General features: G+C 40.6%; 1 protein-coding gene across 2 annotated transcripts in view; it reads right to left on the reverse strand.

The window, feature by feature from the left end:
• Positions 1–20,513, reverse strand: part of klhl30 (kelch-like family member 30) — a 28,473-nt gene extending 7,960 nt beyond the window's left edge. The window contains exons 1-6 of one of the 2 annotated variants that reach the window (XM_062038354.1): positions 20,424–20,513; positions 17,441–17,603; positions 15,099–15,903; positions 10,548–10,752; positions 8,053–8,139; positions 4,434–4,589 (exon numbers count right to left, since the gene is read on the reverse strand). In XM_062038354.1, the coding sequence (XP_061894338.1) occupies positions 4,434–4,589; positions 8,053–8,139; positions 10,548–10,752; positions 15,099–15,872 (1,222 nt within the window). In that variant the 5' untranslated portion in view covers positions 15,873–15,903; positions 17,441–17,603; positions 20,424–20,513. Of the gene's footprint in view, positions 1–4,433; positions 4,590–8,052; positions 8,140–10,547; positions 10,753–15,098; positions 15,904–17,440; positions 17,604–20,017 lie in introns of both variants that reach the window. The other variant, XM_062038353.1, reaches the window with a different exon arrangement.
• Between the last annotated feature and the right edge of the window lie 245 nt (positions 20,514–20,758).

A 20,758-nucleotide genomic window follows, 5' to 3' on the forward strand; every position in this document is an offset into this window, starting at 1 on the left:
CTACTTCTTGGGTAGTGATTAATGCGAAGGGCTACCAGTTTGATACACACTTAAATAAATTGCCAGAAATAGCCAATTTGCTCAATTTACCTTTAACTCTATGTTATTATTATTAATTAATGATATTTACACTTAATTGAACGGTTTAAAAGAGGAGAAAACACGAAACAAATGACAATTAAATTTTGAAACATAGTTTATCTTTAATTTCGACTCTTTAAAATTCAAAATTCAACTGAAAAAAAGAAGAGAAAAACTAGCTAATTCGAATCTTTTTGAAAAAATTAAAAAAAATAATTTATGGAACATCATTAGTAATTTTTCCTGATTAAAATTAATTTTAGAATTTTGATGACATGTTTTAAATAGGTTAAAATCCAATCTACACTTTGTTAGAATATATAACAAATTGGACCAAGCTATATTTCTAACAAAGACAAATCATTATTTCTTCTAGATTTTCCAGAACAAACATTTTAAAAGAAATTCAAAAGACTTTGAAATAAGATTTAAATTTGATTCTACAGATTTTCTAGATTTGCCAGAATAATTTTTTTGAATTTTAATCATAATAAGTTTGAAGAAATATTTCACAAATATTCTTCGTCGAAAAAACAGAAGCTAAAATGAAGAATTCAATTAAAATGTATTTATTATTCTTTACAATAAAAAAAATAAATTTACTTGAACATTGATTTAAATTGTCAGGAAAGAAGAGGAAGGAATTTAAAAGGTAAAAATGTATATGTGTTTAAAAATCCTAAAATAATTTTTAAGGTTTTATTTTTTCTCTAAAATTGTCTTTCTGAAAGTTATAAGAAGCAAAGTAAAAAAAATTAATGAATTTATTTATACAAGTGAAGACCAAGTCTTTAAAATATTTTCTTGGATTTTCAAATTCTATTTGAGTTTTGTCTCTCTTAGAATTAAAAATGTCGAGCAAAGCGAGACCAGCTTGCTAGTAAATAAATACAATTTAAAAAATAGAGTCAGCTCACTGGTAAGTGCTGCTATTTGAGCTATTTTTAGAACAGGCCAGCGGGCTACTCATCTGCTCCTTACGGGCTACCTGGTGCCCGCGGGCACCGCGTTGGTGACCCCTGTGTTAGAATAATTGTTTCTAAATTATCACAAAAACTTTGTATTACATTGAGTTCCTGACAAGAAGACAAAAGCTGTCTTTGAAACCTACCAAGAGTAAGGCTCGTAAAACTCCACTGTGTAAGGGCGGGGGGGGGGGGGGGGGGGGAAGCAAGATGAAGGTGTTCCTGTTTTCTCTCATGCATGGTAATCAACAGAAAGATATTGTTCTAACCCAAGGACTGCAAAGCGGAGAGAAGCAAGGATCTGCCCAATTTCCAGACGACCTCTTCTTTTGAACTATTCTGTAACCAAAGGCAGCGCTGTTTACGACCCACTTCCCTCTGGAAGTGGTGGTCAGGTGGTTGGAGAAAGTCTTGTTTAATAGATGTCTTGTGTTTGAACCTGACACTATCTAGACTAGACTAGACTAGAATTCCTTTTTATTGTCATTCAAATTTGAACTTTACAGCACAGATAAGAACGAAATATCGTTATATAAACTCATGGTAGTGCAGGATAAAAAAGCAATAAGGTGCATATATAAATAAATAAATATATATAAATACATATATATAAACTAAATATATATAAATAAATAAATACAAAAATAGATTACTGTACAGATAAATATATTGCACTTTTCCACATGCGTCCACGTTTATGGATGTATGTTATATTGTCTTTTTTATTCCAGTGAGTTAATCCATTTAGGGGGGAGTTGAGGGGATAATTTAATTATGATGCGTTCAAGAGTCTTTCTGAGTCTGAATCTGTGCCCTGGACCTCCGGCCGGGGGTCGCCGGAAGCCGCCGTACTTAGTAGATGGTGCCGAGTGTCTGAATCCGTGAGTTTCAGATGTAACTGTACACAATGAATTACAGAGCTAGCCTAAAATGTTAGCATGCGCACATTGAAATGCTAACACTTAGCAAAATGTGCTAACAATGGCATTCTAACAGTTAGCATGTCTCACGCGTCAATTAACACGGCTGTAAGGCGTATGGCCTCGTAAATCAAGAAAAAAGTTGAAAAGTAGATTAAAAAGTTAGCATGTTTAAGTTAGCTAGCTAGCATGCTATCATTCGCATGCTAAAAGTTAACAAGTGTCACATACCAAGTAAATATGACTCTGGGGTAAACGGTAGCAAAACTAGCTCAAAAAGTTAGCACGCTAATGTTAGCATGCTAGCAAGCTAGGGTGACCGTGATAATAGTTAGCATGTGTCACATACCAAGTTATATGACTCTGGGGTAAACGGTAGCAAAACTAGCTCAAAAAGTTAGCACGCTAATTTTAGCATGCTAGCAAGCTAACGTGACTATGATAATAGTTAGCATGTGTCACATACCAAGTTATATGACTCTGGGGTAAACGGTAGCAAAACTAGCTCAAAAAGTTGGCATGCTAATTTTAGCATGCTAGCAAGTTAACGTGACTATAATAATAGTTAGTATGTGTCAAATACCAAGTTATATGACTCTGGGGTAAACGGTAGCAAAACTAGCTCAAAAAGTTAGCACGCTAATTTTAGCATGCTAGCACGCTAACGTGACTATGATAATAGTTAGCATGTGTCACATACCAAGTTATATGACTCTGGGGTAAACGGTAGCAAAACTAGCTCAAAAAGTTGGCACGCTAATGTTAGCATGCTAGCAAGCTAGCGTGACCGTGATAATAGTTAGCATGTGTCACATACCAAGTTATATGACTTGAAGGTGTATGGCTGGGGAATTACAGAAAGAAAAAAAAGTACAAATAGCTAAAAAAAAAAGTTAGCACTTTAAGGTTAGCATGCTAACATAAGCATGCTAGCAGTTAACAAGTGTCACATACCAAGATATGCGACTGTAAGGTAAACGTTGCAAAATTAGCTAAAAAATCGAGCACTTATATGTTAGCATGCTAACATGCTAACGTAAACATGCATACAGTTAGCATGTTTCAAATACTAAGGTATATGACTCGAAGGTGTATGGCTGGGGAATTACAGAAAGAAAAAAAAAGTACAAATAGCTAAAAAAAAAAGTTAGCACTTTAAGGTTAGCCTGCTAACATAAGCATGCTAGCAGTTAACAAGTGTCACATACCAAGTTATGCGACTGTAAGGTAAACGTTGCAAAATTAGCTCAAAAATCGAGCACTTATATGTTAGCATGCTAACATGCTAACGTAAACATGCATACAGTTAGCATGTTTCAAATACTAAAGGTATATGACTGTAAGGTGAACATGGCTGCGGAATTACAGAAAAAATATTTTGCATAATAGTCATAATAAAAGTTGACTGTTTAGATAAGCTAGTTGCAGGGAGATGGCCTAAAAATTTATTTAAAAAATTTTTTTGTAAAAAAAAATAAAATAATGACTAAAAATAAAAATACAATTTTTTATACATTTATTTTTGAAAATTATTTTATGATTTAGTATCGGGATGAATAAAAATCATGATTTGGATGTGAATATGTATATTATTTTGTGCATGATTGGAGTGAGGTATTCCAGAAAATATTCATTTTTTACGTCCGAATCATGATTTGGAGTGCATGAGAAAGTGGAAAGGAAATGGTAGCTTTCTTTTTTTAATGCTCAGTACATTACACCAGTCTTTCTTAACCGATAGGGCCGGGTCCCATTTTTGGGCCGGGAGCGCCCTCTTGAGAGGGCTGCCAAAAAATACCTGTTCCTCAGCTGTACTCAGTTGTAATGCACTTTCCCACCACTTGTGGCAGTAATGACAACATCAAACAGAATGAGTCTGGCGCCACATTCAAAAATCATTTAAGCGCCAAAATTATGACTAAAGTGGTGAAACCGTGTTTTCATTTACACTTGATCTCAGAAAAATATATATAATGGTAATTATCCCTCATGTGGTTATAATGTATTTATTTATCTTGCAGTATATTTAATTAGCATTGATTTTTGGAATCAGTCTGACCAAAGCCTTGATAATAATCCTAACGCATGCTTTCATATCATTTGCAAGCTCTATCCTGTTAAAGTAGGTTAGATATCATTTTTGAATAATATTTAAAATCAAGAGTAGGATTACTAATTGAGTGTTATTATTTGAGTGGGCCCCGAGTCCCTCTGTAGTGGAAAAGTTGGGCCCCGAGGTCAGAAAGGTTAAGAGCCCCTGTATTACACAACCAATGTTGTTGAGTTGATAGTAAACAAAACAAGGTTCTGTAACATTTTAATGCGCATGTAAGACTAGACTTTGTAAAAACTCTAATAGTAGGTTGCCTACAGCCACAGCTGTTGATGCTAACGATTTTAAGCTGAAGCGTATCAGAGACCCTGGCGGTAAAAAGGTTAATCCGGGTCGTTTACGGTGATTTCTTACCGCCGATGACGTAAATCTCGCCGTTGAGCGTCGCGGACGAATGGTTGGTGCGTGGGCGCAGCATGGGCGCCACGGTGACCCACCTCCCCTCCTTGGTGATGTACTTCCATGTCTCCGTGGTGGACCAGGTGTTGGTGTTGGAGCCCCGCGAGCCTCCTGTGAGACACACGCTTTGTCCGTCAAGGTGCTGCGCTTCAGCAATACACACACGCACAGTCAACACACACGCACAGTCGTCACACACACACACACACACACACACACAGTCGTCACACACACACTGTTATCACACACACGCACGGTCATCACAAAAACGCACAATCGTCACACACACGCACAGTCGTCACACACACGCACAGTCGTCAATCACACGCACAGTCGTCACAAAAACACAGTCGTCACAAACACGCAAAGTCGTCACAAACACGCACAGTCGTCACAAACACGCACAGTCGTCAATCACACGCACAGTCGGCACAAACACGCAAAGTCGTCAATCACACGCACAATCGTCAATCAGACGCACAGTCGTCACAAACACGCACAGTCGGCACAAACACGCAAAGTCGTCAATCACACGCACAATCGTCACAAACACGCACAGTCGTCAATCACACACACAGTCGTCACAAAAACGCACAGTCGTCACCAACACACACAGTTGTCAATCACACGCACAGTCGTCACATCACACACAGTCGTCACAAACACGCAGTCGTCAATCACACGCACAGTCGTCAATCACACGCACAGTCGTCAATCACATGCACAGTCGGCACAAACACGCACAGTCGTCAATCACACGCACAGTCGTCAATCACACGCACAGTCGGCACAAACACGCACAGTCGTCATTTACACGCACAGTCGTCACAAACACGCACAGTCGGCAATCACACGCACAGTCGGCACAAACACGCACAGTCGTCAATCACACGCACAGTCGGCACAAACACGCACAGTCGTCAATCACACGCACGGTCGGCACAAACACGCACAGTCGTCATTTACACGCACAGTCGTCACAAACACGCACAGTCGTCAATCACACGCACAGTCGTCACAAACACGCAGTCGTCAATCACACGCACAGTCCTCAATCACACGCACAGTCGTCACTCACACACAGTCGTCACACACACGCACAGTCATCACTCACGCGCACAATCGTCTCACACACGCACAGTCGTCACACACACACACAGTCGTCACACACACAGTCGTCACTCACACGCATAGTCGTCACACACACGCAGTCGTCACACATGCGCACAGACACAAACTCGTCACACAATGGTCACACACACACACACACACACACACACACACAGTCGTCTCACACACACACACGCACACACACAGTTGTCACACAATCGTCACACACACGCACAGTCGTCACACGCACACAGTCGTCATACGCACACAGTCGTCACACATACACACACACAGTCGTCACACACACACACACTTGTCACACTCGTCACACGCACACAGTCGTCACACGCACACAGTCGTCACACATACGCGCACAGTCGTCACACATACACAGTCGTCACACGCACACGCTTGTCACACTCGTCACACACACACAGTCGTTACACCCACGCACACTCGTCACACATGCACAGCTGTAACACACACACAGTCGTCACACAAGCACAGTCGTCACACAAGCACAGTCGTCACACACACAGTCGTCACACGCACCCACACGGTCGTCACACTCGTCACACCTGCACTTGTCACACTCGTCACACGCACACAGTCGTCACACGCACACACATTCGTCACACACGCACACACACTCGTCACACACGCACAGCTGTAACACACACACAGTCGTCCTCACACGCACAGTCGTCACACACACACACACACACACACACACACTCACAGTCGTCACACAATCGTCACACACGTACAGTCTACACACACACACACACACACACACAGTCGTCACACACACACACACAGTTGTCACACAATCATCACACACACACACAGTTGTCACACCCACACAGTCGTCACACACACACAGTTGTCACACAATCGTCACACACACGCACAATTGTCAAACACACGCACAGTCGTCACACGCACACGGGCGTCACAGGCACACGGTCGTCACACATACGCACACAGTCGTCACACGTACACACACAGTCGTCACACACACACTTGTCACACTCGTCACACGCACACAGTCGTTACACCCACGCACACTCGTCACACATGCACAGCTGTAAAACACACACAGTCGTCACACACACACAGTCGTCACACGTACAGTCGTCACATGCACAGTCGTCACACGCACACACACGGTCGTCACACAGTCGTCACACACGCACTTGTCACACTCGTCACATGCACACAGTCGTCACACGCACGCACACTCGTCACACACGCACAGTCGTCACACACACACCGTCGTCACACACACACTTGTCACACTCGCCACACGCACACAGTCGTTACACCCACGCACACTCGTCACACATGCACAGCTGTAACACACACACAGTTGTCACACAAGCACAGTCGTCACACACACAGTCGTCACACGCACAGTCGTCACACGCACAGTCGTCACACACACACAGTCGTCACACACACACAGTCGTCACACGTACAGTCGTCACATGCACAGTCGTCACACGCACACACACGGTCGTCACACAGTCGTCACACACGCACTTGTCACACTCGTCACATGCACACAGTCGTCACACGCACGCACACTCGTCACACACGCACAGTCGTCACACACACACCGTCGTCACACACACACTTGTCACACTCGCCACACGCACACAGTCGTTACACCCACGCACACTCGTCACACATGCACAGCTGTAACACACACACAGTTGTCACACAAGCACAGTCGTCACACACACAGTCGTCACACGCACAGTCGTCACACGCACAGTCGTCACACACACACAGTCGTCACACACACACAGTCGTCACACGTACAGTCGTCACATGCACAGTCGTCACACGCACACACACGGTCGTCACACAGTCGTCACACACGCACTTGTCACACTCGTCACATGCACACAGTCGTCACACGCACGCACACTCGTCACACACGCACAGTCGTCACACACACACCGTCGTCACACACACACTTGTCACACTCGCCACACGCACACAGTCGTTACACCCACGCACACTCGTCACACATGCACAGCTGTAACACACACACAGTCGTCGCACACACACAGTCGTCACACACACAGTCGTCACACGCACAGTCGTCACACGCACAGTCGTCACACGCACACACACGGTCGTCACACACGCACTTGTCACACTCGTCACATGCACACGGTTGTCACACGCACGCACACTCGTCACACACACACAGCTGTAACACACACACAGTCGTCACACACACACCCACACAGTGGTCACACCCACACACACACACAGTGGTCACACACATACACCCACACACACAAACACACAGTGGTCACACGCACGCACACTGTGGTCACACACACACACACACACACACACACACACACACACACACACACACACACACACACACACACACACACACACACACACACACACGCACACACACGCACAGTGGTCACACACACACCTGTGACATAGACATCATTGTTGAGAGACACCATGGAGAAGCCCCACTTGTTGGGGTTGGGGAAGTTGGGGAGTTCATGCCACTCTTCTGCAAAGACAGCACACATTAATAGTCCAGCAGAGATGACAATGTATGGAGGAAAGTATTAATAGTCCAGCAGAGATGACAATGTATGGAGGAAAGTATTAATAGTCCGGCAGAGATGACAATGTATGGAGGAAAGTATTGGGACAGGAAGTGCAGCCATGTGAGCTCCCTTTCAGGAAATCCAGACTATATTTCCTGCAATTGTGTGCATTTCTAGTAATCAAAAGTATATACTTGTTCTTATGCTTTCTGAGCTCACTATGTTCTCTGCTCGCTGTACATATCCTACCAAGTCAGACCTACACTCTTTCAATGTCCATTTCTCTGATGATGCAATTGTTGATGACTGAAGTGCTGATATCAACCAAACCTAACCCTCCCACCCACTCCACATCCCGCCCCCCCGGATTGTAAATAATGTAAATAATTCAATGTATATACTGTTGCGTCAAACCAGTTCTTCCTCCAAGGGAATCTAACTTACTGGTCAATCCAAAGTTCTTTCGATGACATATATGCTGAGTAAGAAGGACCATCAAGACAGAATTGGAATATTTTCAAGTTTACACCAAAGCTTTAGGAGATCAGCTTAACCAATACATTCATATCAGCTACTCTAGTTGATCCGGCATTCCAAGGGGAAAACCAACTTCTTGTCACACAAAGAAAGCCTCCATCTCCCCCCTCTCAACACTGATAAGGAGAGAGACGTGGGGGTTGTCTTCACATTCCAACGTAAGACACTAAACAGACAATCTGAAGACAAAGAGAGACTGGTAGAATAAACAAAGGAAAAGTACTAGCTACTCTAAACATGGCTATGTAAAAAGAAAGAACTGTTAAACACATATGCATCCTTCCACAATACTCTGATGATTAACTTGTGTGATGACTGTATTATGCTGATAGTATATATTTGTACCATGAATTGATGAATGTGGACCCCGACTTAAACAAGTTGAAAAACTTATTCGGGTATTACCATTTAGTGGCCAATTGTACGGAATATGTACTGTACTGTGCAATCTACTAATAAAAGTTTCAATCAATCAATCAATCAATCAAAAGCGAAGGCCATGGGACAAGAAGTAAACTAGCTAGACCAGGGGTGTCAAACTCATTTTAGATGGGGGGCCACATGGAGAAAAATCTACTCCCAAGTGGGCCGGACTGGTAAAATCACGGCACAATAACTTAAAAATAAAGACAACTTCATATTGTTTTCTTTGTTTAAAAATAGAACAAGCACATTCTGAAAATGTACAAATCCTAATTTTTTGTTGTTGTTTTTTTTACAATTACATGTTGCGGCTAATGGTATTCTATCTTTATTTGTCGTTATTTACATTTTCTGAATAAATTATGTGATAATCATCAATGTTCATCAACTCATTGGTGTTAAATTTCAATCTATCAAGATTTAAAAAAAAATTAAAATTAAAATTACAGGATGTTATTTATGTAGTTTGATCATTTTCCTCGACTGATGTACTAACATGTGGTTTATTTTGTACATATGTAACATCATCTACAAAGATACAAATAATTGCTATTGCGACATCCAGTGGAGACATTTAGAACAGCTGTTTCTTTCATTCCAAAATTTCAGGTTAATTTTATATACCTAGCAAACTCATCCCGCGGGCCGGATAAAACCTGTTCGCGGGCCTGATCCGGCCCTCGGGCCGTACGTTTGACATCCCTGAGCTAGACGATGCTAACTATGCTAACTGTCCTGCAATCTAGTTTAGGTGAGCACCTGCGGATCCTATTTTTTTTTAAATTGGATGGATGGATTTAGTGGTGTTTACATAACTCACCCAGGGAACTTTCGAAGTGAAGTGAATTATATTTATATAGCGCTTTTTCTCTAGTGACTCAAAGCGCTTCTACATAGTGAAACCCAATATCTGAGTTACATTTAAACCAGTGTGGGTGGCACTGGGAGTGTCTTGCCCAAGGGCACGACGGCAGTGACTGGGATGGCGGAAGCCGGGGATCGAACCTGGAACCCTCAAGTTGCTACCGACCGAGCTATACCGCCAATAACTTTTGTTATTGTTCGAGTTCCTGTTGGACGGGTTTTCGCGGGACTCATTTGGGTGCTGCCCTGTGAGGACGCTGCTCCATTGCTGCTAAGAAAACTAAGTTAGCTCCATATCTTGACACTCTCCGTTCGACTCCCAATAATTACAAGCTGTTATTTTATTAAAAATCACGTAATTGATCATTTAGACACGGAAATGAATGTTTATCAATCAATGTCTACTTATATAGTGTCTCAAAGGGATGCACAAACACAACGACATCCTGGGCTCAGATCCAAGGGAAAAACTCAACCCGATGGCATGACAATGAGAAACCTCGGACATGCCTGGAAGTGAGCAAGAAGAAGACTGAAATCTAACTTGTCTTGGTGTTGTAGAAGGTGCAGTTCCCGGGCTGCGGCCTCCTCTCGCGCAGACTTGGCTCGTCGTCTTCGTCCGAGTCTTCGTCCGAGTTTTCGTCGTCCAGGGAACGACCCCCCATGACGAACAGCACCTCCTGCAGGTTGGGCTGGGGACTTGCCGACGGGTTGACTCGACCCGTGCACTCCGAGACCAAGTGCATTTTCTGTGGGCAGTCATAGAATGAGCGTGCACACCTTTATCCAGATCCTCTCTAACATGCATGATCAACCACCACACAGATTTGTTGTACAGTCCTGGTCAAAAGTGTACATACACGTGTAAAGAACATCATGTCATGGCTGTCTTGAGTTTACAATCATTTCTATAACTCTTATTTTGTTGTGATGTAGTGATTGGAGCACATACTTGTTGCTCACAAAAAAACATTCATGAAGTTTGCTTCTTTTATGAATTTATTATGGGTCTACTGAAAATGTGAGCAAATGTGCTGGGTCAAAAGTAGCTTTTGGTAGCCATCCACAAGTTTCTGCTTGAATTTTTGACCACTCCTCTTGACAAAATTGGTGCAGTTCAGCTAAATTTGTTGGTTTTCTGACATGGACTTGTTTCTTCAGCATTGTCCACACATTTACAAAGTCAGGACTTTGGGAAGGCCATTCTAAAACCTTCATTCTAGCCTGATTTAGCCATTCCTTTACCACTTTTGACAATAAAGCAATATACAACAGCAGTTATCATAATCAGCTCATTTTTAAATGTTGCAATTGAAACATTTATTTTTATTAGAGATGCATTTATCGGCCGATAAATGCTTTAAAATGTAATACCGAAAATTATCGGTATCGGTTTTTTTTTAATCTGTATCTTTTTTTTAATTTCTTTTTTTAAATTAATTAAATCAACATAAAAAACACAAGATACACTTACAATTAGTGCACCAACCCAAAAAACCTCCCTCCCCCATTTACACTCATTCACACAAAAGGGTTGTTTCTTTCTGTTATTAATATTCTGCTTCCTACATTATATATCAATATATATCAATACAGTCTGCAAGGGATACAGTCCGTAAGCACACATGATTGTGCGTGCTGCTGGTCCACTAATAGTACTAAACTTTAACAGTTCATTTTACTCATTTTCATTAATTACTAGTTTCTATGGAACTGTATTTATATTGTTTTACTTTCTTTTTTATTCAAGAAAATGTTTTTGATTTATTTATCTTATTTTATTTATTTATTTATTTATTTTAAAAAGGACCTTATCTCCACCATACCTGGTTGTCCAAATTAATAATATGTTAATTCCACGACTGTATATATCGGTATCGGTTGGTATCGGCATCGGTTGATATCGGTATCGGTAATTAAGAGTTGGACATTATCGGAATATCGGATATTGGCAAAAAGCCATTATCAGACATCCCTAATTTTTATTAACAATAACTATTTATATTTACTAACAAAAGTTCCGAAAATGGGTACCATGAAGTACCAGTATCGATTCCAAGGTACCGGGAATTGGTACCGTATCAATAGTACCCATCCCTAGATAAAATCGACATCTACCTATATAGCATTAGTAAATAAACGATATTAAAGCAATTAAATCGCTATTATATTTTCTACAGTTATTATTACAACATTTTTTCGAGTTGTTTTTATTATTGTTTACAAAGTGAGGGAGTGAGTCTCCGGACACAAGAAGGCATTGAGGGCATAAACCAAATGATTTAAATGGAAGAGGAGAGTATATTTACAGCTAGAATTCACCAAATCAAGTATTTCATATATATATATATATATATATATATATATATGTATATATAATATATATATATATGTATGAAATACTTGACTTTCAGTGAATTCTAGCTATATATATATATATATATATATATATATATATATATATATATATATATATATATATATATATATATATATATTTTTTTTTTTAATTTTTTTTTTATTTTTTATTTTTTATTTTTTTTATTTATTTTAATTTTATTTTATTATACATATAAATAAAATACTTGAATTTCAGTGTTCTGCAGGCTATCCAGTAGATGGCAGTATTGTCCTGTTTAAGAGTGTCACAACATTGCTGTTTACTGCAGACGAACTGCTTTACGGTAGACTAAACGTGACTGCTGTTGTTGTGTGTTGTTACCGCGCTGGGAGGACGTTAATGAAAATGCCTAACAATAAACCCACATAAGAAACCAAGAACTCTCTCTCCTTGTTGTGCACTCTACTCTCTAAAAGCCGTAGATGTTATGACGTTTTTGGGCAGGCAAGCTGTTTATATTGTGGGAAAGCGGACGTGAGAACAGGCTGTCCCCACTCAGGTCCGCATTGAGCTGGAGGGGGCGTGGCCTCCAGCTCCGGCTGAATACCGGGAGTTTGTCGGGAGAAAATCTCTGCCGGGAGGTTGTCGGGAGAGGCGCTGAATACCGGGATTCTCCCGCTAAAAACGGGAGGGTTGGCAAGTATGTGCTGGAGTGATCGGCATTTGTCGAAGTGCGAAGATATCACGTGCAACCCAGGAACCGTAACATGGCACCGTTGGATTTTGGGTAAAAACGGTGCCTGGTCGGTGCCACTCTTGTCTTTTGTTGCGTCCTACAAAGTGGTAATACTGTAAGTATTGTACTTAGTACACACCAGCTGTTTGATTGTAAAGTGCACCTTTTCAATGACCAAATTTGGAGGTGTTGAAATCACCATGTAAAAATGGCTAATGCTAATCAGCATCCAATGTAAATTAGCAATGAGCTAAAAGTGGAGCCTTACTTTTGAGCGCTTTCTATCAGGCATGCTTGCTTTGTTGGCATGAAAAATTGCAACATTACCCAGAGGCCACTATGAGTGCTTGTTTCCTTGCCAAAGTGTTTGCGTCTGTAACCAGGCATGATGTAACAAAGGTATGGTACCGTTTGACTTTACTGTACACGTTTGGTAGAATTTGATCGGTACCTAATCCCGCAAATCCCATAGGGGTGATGAAAGGATGGGCAGCGCCTGAGAGCTGCGGCCTGCCACCATGGCCCCCCCACTCCCTCCCCTCTGTTGCTGGATACCTCCACATGTTTTCACTCATCCTCCCCCAGCGTTGACCTTTTTCCCGTCTTTTACGGGGCGCCTTGTGGCGACCCATCAGCGTTCCTGTTCTGTAACCCTGTACACTGTTTGTTTGTCTCATCTTGAACGGGTTTGTGCTGAAAACAAAGTTTTGTTGTACTTGTGCAATGACAATAAAGACCTATCCTATCCTATAAAGCAGGGGTCACCAACCTTTTTGAAAGCAAGAGCTACTTCTTGGGTAGTGATTAATGCGAAGGGCTACCAGTTTGATACACACTTAAATAAATTGCCAGAAATAGCCAATTTGCTCAATTTACCTTTAACTCTTTGTTATTATTAATAATTAAGGATATTTACACTTAATTGAATGGTTTAAAAGAGGAGAAAACATGAAAAAAATGACAATTAAATTTTGAAACATAGTTTATCTTCAATTTCGACTCTTTAAAATTCAAAATTCAACCGAAAAAAAGAAGAGGAAAAACTTAAAAAAAGAATTTATGGAACATCATTAGTAATTTTTCCTGATTAAGATTAATTTTAGAATTTTGATGACATGTTTTAAATAGGTTAAAATCCAATCTGCACTTTGTTAGAATATATAACAAATTGGACCAAGCTATATTTCTAACAAAGACAAATCATTACTTCTTCTAGATTTTCCAGAGCAAAAATTTTAAAATAAATTCAAAAGACTTTGAAATAAGATTTAAATTTGATTCTACAGATTTTCTAGATTTGCCAGAATAATTTTTTTGAATTTTAATCTTAATAAGTTTGAAGAAATATTTCACAAATATTCTTTGTTGAAAAAACAGAAGCTAAAATGAAGAATTAAATTAAAATTTATTTATTATTCTTTACAATAAAAAAATAAAAATTTACTTGAACATTGATTTAAATTGTCAGGAAAGAAGAGGAAGGAATTTAAAAGGTAAAAAGGTATATGTGTTTAAAAATCCTAAAATAATTTTTAAGGTTGTATTTTTTCTCTGAAATTGTCTTTCTGAAAGTTATAAGAAGCAAAGTAAAAAAATGTATGAATTTATTTAAACAAGTGAAGACCAAGTCTTTAAAATATTTTCTTGGATTTTCAAATTCTATTTGAGTTTTGTCTCAGAATTAAAAATGTCGGGCAAAGCGAGACCAGCTTGCTAGTAAATAAATACAATTTTAAAAATAGAGGCAGCTCACTGGTAAGTGCTGCTATTTGAGCTATTTGAGCTATTTTTAGAACAGGCCGTCGGGCTACTCATCTGGTCCTTACGGGCTACCTGGTGCCCGCGGGCACCGCGTTGGTGACCCCTGCTATAAAGTAACCGAATTTGGCATCCTACCCTCCCTACCTGACAGTGATGCTAACACGTTGTAAGGCTAAGGGTGGGAACAGGAGCTCTGGTCACATTGGAGTAGATCTGATGCACCAGCCTCTCTAGTCCTGCAAAGGGTTCAGACAAACCTCCATGTGGACTTTCTCCACGGCCTCCCTGCAGCTGGCAGACGCCTGCACCAGACCGTCCTGCAGCAGACTCCCGCTCAGGTAGTCCAGGCTGAGCAGGGCCAGGCGGCACAGGCCCAGAAGTTCTGGGAGGTGGCAGAGCCGAGACTCCTGGTGGTGGCCGACCCATTTGAGGATGGCCTCCACACGGGCGCACTCGGAGCGGACTTGTAGTCCCTCGTCGCGCAGGCAGGACGCCAGCCGCTCCTTTTCCTGCAGGAGGAACTCCTCGCCCTGCTGGACGGCCTCAAAGTTCTCCAAGAGGAAGGCCCGCGCTTTGGCCATCACCTCCGGGCAGCCGTGGATCTCGCCGAACTCCAGGATTCCCAAACAGTTGGTGGCGTCGATCTGGTTCTGGAGGTAGCGGCTGCACACGGCTCGGACCGCCTGGAACTGCAGCCGGCTGGAGGTTTGGATGAGGCCCTCCACGTTGCTCTGGTTGATGGTCAGCTTGCCCGTGTAGGCGAAGTCCAGCAAGCGACCCAAAATATCCGGGTCCACGTCGGGAAGCTCCACCCGCGCCGCGATGCTCTCCACGAAGTCGCCCGAGAACATGCAGCGGAAGTAGGAGCTGCAGAGGGCCAGCACGCCGCGGTGGCACGGGAAGTCGCGTCCCCCGGCGCTCAGCGTCACGTCCACCAGTTTGGGCTGGGAGCAGAGCGAGCGCAGGCCCTCCAGGATGCTCTGCGGGTGCGAGGCCAGGCAGAAGTCCAGGTCGTCCACATTGCGCACCATCCTCAGCTTCAACAGACAACTAATCTTTCACCTGCAAAACAAAGTAGGAAATATTGTTACACGTATTACACATATACTGTATGTATGTGTACATATTTACATGTGTATGTGTGTATATATATATATACATACAGTCGTGGTCAAAAGTGTACATACACTTGTAAAGAACATCATGTCATGGCTGTCTTGATCATTTTTTTCAAATTTCAAATAATTTTTTTACATCTTTAAGATGGAAAGTGTAGCTGCCATTATGATGTGCACTCATGTTTTCTAATGACCGTAAGTCTTCAACTACACTAAGTATTTCAATGGTGGGAATCTGCGCTTTTGGATGATAGACCAGTTACTATGGTAACCAAATTAGTTACTATGGTCATCTAATTAGTTACTATGGTCATCTACATAAGTGGTCCCCAACCACCGGGCCGCGGACCGGTACCGGGCCGCACAAGAAATTTAAAAAAAAAATAAAAAATTTTTTTTTTAATTTTTTATTTTTTAAATTAAATCAACATAAAAAAAAAAACAATATATACATTATATATCAATATAGAGCAATCAAGTCTGCAGGGATACAGTCCGTAAGCACACGATTGTATTTTTTATGGGGAAAAAAAATAAAAAAATCTCTCTGGCACATTTCGGACTGTATTGTGCCGAGTGTGAAATTTGGTGGAGGAGGAATTATGGTGTGTGGTTGTTTTTCAGGAGTTAGTTCCAGTGAAAGGAACTTTGAATGCTCCAGGATACCAAAATATTTAGGACAATTCCATGCTCCCAACTTTGTGGGAACAGTTTGGAGCGGGCCCCTTCCTCTTCCAACATGACTGTGCACCAGTGCACAAAGCCAGGTCCATAAAGACATGGATGACAGAGTCCGGTGTGGATGAACTTGACTGGCCTGCACAGAGTCCTGACCTGAAACCCGATAGAACACCTTTGGGATGAATTAGAACGGAGACTGAGAGCCAGGCATCAGTGTGTGACCTCACCAATGCGCTTTTGGAAGAATGGTGGAAAATTGCTATAAACACACTCCGCAACCTTGTGGACAGCCTTCCCAGAAAAGTTGAAGCTGTAATAGCTGCTAAAGGTCATATTGAACCCTACGGGTTAGGAATGGGATGGCACTTCAAGTTCATATGTGAGTCAAGGCAGGTGGCCAAATACTTTTGGCAATATAGTGTATTTGTATTTGTTGAAAGACACTTTTTGAGGTCAAAACAGTGATCACAAGTGGATTTAAATTTTTTTTTAAAAAGCCTCAAAACGTTGCAACTTTCTCAAAAAGCGTCTGCAAATCCAGACATTTTAGGCCACAACAATCCCCCCCAAAAAAGCCAGCGAACACCAGGAGGGACTGGTGTGGTATTCTAGCAGGTAAACAGAAGCAGATTGTTATTAGTCGTCTTCACTTTCATACAAGCTGGGAACCATCTTGTGACGTCTCCGACACAAAACAAACTAGATCACACGCCTCCAAGCGCGTCTGAGTCGACGAGCGTTTCCCCTCGTAAAAAAAAAAAAAAAGAGTGGGAAGTGTAACCGCACGCAAACAAACTCACCGGGGACGCGGCGAGGAGGAAACGGCAACTCATCCTGCGGCTGGCGGCTGTTGTTTGTGGCAACATGGAGGAGGCAGGCTGGTGCAAAGTCACTGTCACGCTGCAAGGGTTATTTTTGGGGGTGACGCCGGCCTCCAGTCAGATTCCAAACAACCTGCAGCTGCTGTGACACGCACACACACACACACACACACACACACACACACACACACACACACACACACACACACACACACACACACACACACACACACACACACACAAACACCCACATTCTTGTATTTCTTACCTTCCTGAGACCTCTGAAAAATGCCTCCCTCTTTAGGAGCACCCTTTCTAGATATATAAAGATGTGTATTTACAACATTAATAATATATACATACTATGCAAATATAAAAAAGCTTGTTGTGAAAATGAGTTGGAATTTCACAAGAAAAAGGTCACAATTTCACAAGTAAAACTTAGAATTTTTGCAGTGTTATAATAAAAATTGTCATTTTACTCAACGCTAGTCAAAATGTTACAAGAAAAACTGAACATGTGTGCAATATTATGATAAAAGTTGGAATTTTACTCAATAAGAGTCGAAATTATTCAAGAAAAGCTTAACATTTTGGCAATTTTACGAAAAGAGTCGTAATTTTACTCGACAAATGTCACAATTTTATAAGAAAGCATGCACTTTTTGGCAATATTATAATGATAATCTGAATTTTACTCTGCAAAATTATGACAAAAGTCATAATTTTACTCAAAAAAACGTCACTATTTGACAAGAACAACAAAAAATTGACAATATTTTGATAAACGTCAGAATTTTATATGACAAATGTCACCGTTTTGCATTAAAAAGTAATAATTTTACATTAAAAAAAAGTAACCATTTTACAAGAAAATATTGCAATATTACAGAAACAAAGAAAATGGACACATTGTGAGAAAAAGACTGCTTTAAGTTAATTTATTTTTGGGGGAATTTTTTGTTTGTAATTGGTTTTTAATCTTCATTATTTACTTCAAGTTATTACAGTATGTCTCTATATACATATTTTATTTTATTTTTTTAAATTAACTTTGGCCAAAGGTGGCGCATTTCAATTTCTTACACACACTTGTTATTTCATATGTTGACCGGAGGGGGAGCACTTTTAAAAGCGACACATGATACAAGAACACACACACACACACACATACACACATTCGCACACAGACACACACACACACAAACACCCACATTCTTGTATTTCTTACCTTCCTGAGACCTGAGAAAAATGCCTCCCTCTTTAGGACCACCCTTTCTAGATATATAAAGATGTGTATTTACAACATTAATAATATATACATACTATGCAAATATAAAAAAGCTTGTTGTGAAAAAATGAGTTGGAATTTCACAAGAAAAAGGTCACAATTTCACAAGTAAAACTTAGAATTTTTGCAGTGTTATAATAAAAATTGTCATTTTACTCAACGCTAGTCAAAATGTTACAAGAAAAACTGAACATGTGTGCAATATTATGATAAAAGTTGGAATTTCACTCAATAAGAGTCGAAATTATTCTAGAAAAGCTTAACATTTTGGCAATTTTATGAAAAGAGTCGTAATTTTACTCGACAAATGTCACAGTTTTATAAGAAAACATGAGAATGTTGGCAATATTATGATAATAATCGGAATTTTACTTGGCAAAATTACGACAAGTCATCATTTTACTCAAAAAATTTCACTGTTTTACAAGACCAGAGGGTGGAGCACTTTTAAAAGCGACACACAGTCAATGTGAAAAATCCCTCCTTTTTGGGACCACCCTCATTTTGATAGATGTCACCACAAATGAGACATTGTCTATTAGATGCAATGTTATTGATTTATGTCATCACTTGTTCACACCTCCTCATATGGAAGATACTTTTCCTTCATGTCTCAAGAAGGCTAGAAATACAAGAACAGACACACACACACACACACACATATATAGCAGGCCAGCTCATATGACGAAGTTTCAACAAGAAGAGAGACGCCAGCTCGTTTGTTGACGTGCACACGTAAATAGCGTGAAGGGATTTGTTGTGAAACACTTCGAAATGCTGTCTATCAAAAGCATGCTAACATTAGCATGCCAACAGTTAGCACATGTCCAGTACCAAGTTACATGACTTGCATACATAAATGGTTTCTTGCAAAATCAGCCAAAAAATAGTAAGCATGCTAAAAGTTAGCAGCTGTCAAGTGCCAAGTTATATGACTCTGGGGTAAACGGTTGCAAAATTAGCACAAAAAAAAAAAGGTTAGCATGCTGACAATTAGCTTATGTCAAGTACCAAGTTACATGATTCTGGGTTAAACGGCTGCAAAATTAGCAAAAAAAAAACAAAACAAAAATTTAACATGCTAACAGTTAGCATACCGTATTTCCTTGAATAGCCGCAGGGGCGTTAATTAATTTAAAACCTCCTGTCACTCCTGCGTTTACCGGAAGGAATCCATAAAATTTAGGCGTGCGCTTTGAGTGTGATGTAAGCATACCATCACGAAAAGCACATTTAATAAAAAAAAAACGTTATTATGGTCTTACCTGTACTTATAAATGGAGTCAATTTGCAGCTCCTTCTGACCAAAAGCATCGATAACTTGTTTATAGAAGTCTTCATTATTTTCTTTTTTCCGTTTTAAAAGTCTCTGTCTCGATGGAGATATTCCTTTAATTATTACCTCCTGCTTCCATTGAAAGTCCAGTTTAGAAAACTGTTTTATTTTAGATACCGGTATGTAATCCTCCTTGTTTAAAAAAAAAAAATCTCTTGCTGCGTGTGTTCACTTCTTCTGCAGTACCGGAAGTCGCAAGAAGGATCACTAGCGCGGCAGCGCCCTCTACCACCAGGAGGCGGGAGTCATTTAATGACTTATACAGTATTTCACACACGCAGCTACGGTATATTAATAAAACATAGCTGCTTACTGTTCTCTTTAACATACTGTACCGGTATTCAATAGCTTGGACCTTAAATCCTACTGAATAGCTCTTTATCTTTTTTCCTTTGTGCAATTGTAAACTACTGAAATCAACTTCCTCCATTTTGAAAATGAGGACAGATGCGTCACTCGTGACGTAACGAATTTGACCCGGTGGAAGTTCTAGCCATATGCTAAATATTTTGCGAAACGAGTTTGACCCGGCGAAAATTATAGACATGCGATAATAAAATTAATATTTTGCAAAACGAATTTGATCCGGCTTCAATAATAAACCGGCGATAAGGCCAAGCATGCGTTAATTATTTTGAGAAACGAGTTTGACCCGGCAGTAATTCTAGAC

The sequence above is a fragment of the Entelurus aequoreus genome, linkage group LG27 (genome assembly GCF_033978785.1).
Source record: "Entelurus aequoreus isolate RoL-2023_Sb linkage group LG27, RoL_Eaeq_v1.1, whole genome shotgun sequence".
Taxonomy (NCBI): Eukaryota; Metazoa; Chordata; class Actinopteri; order Syngnathiformes; family Syngnathidae; genus Entelurus; species Entelurus aequoreus.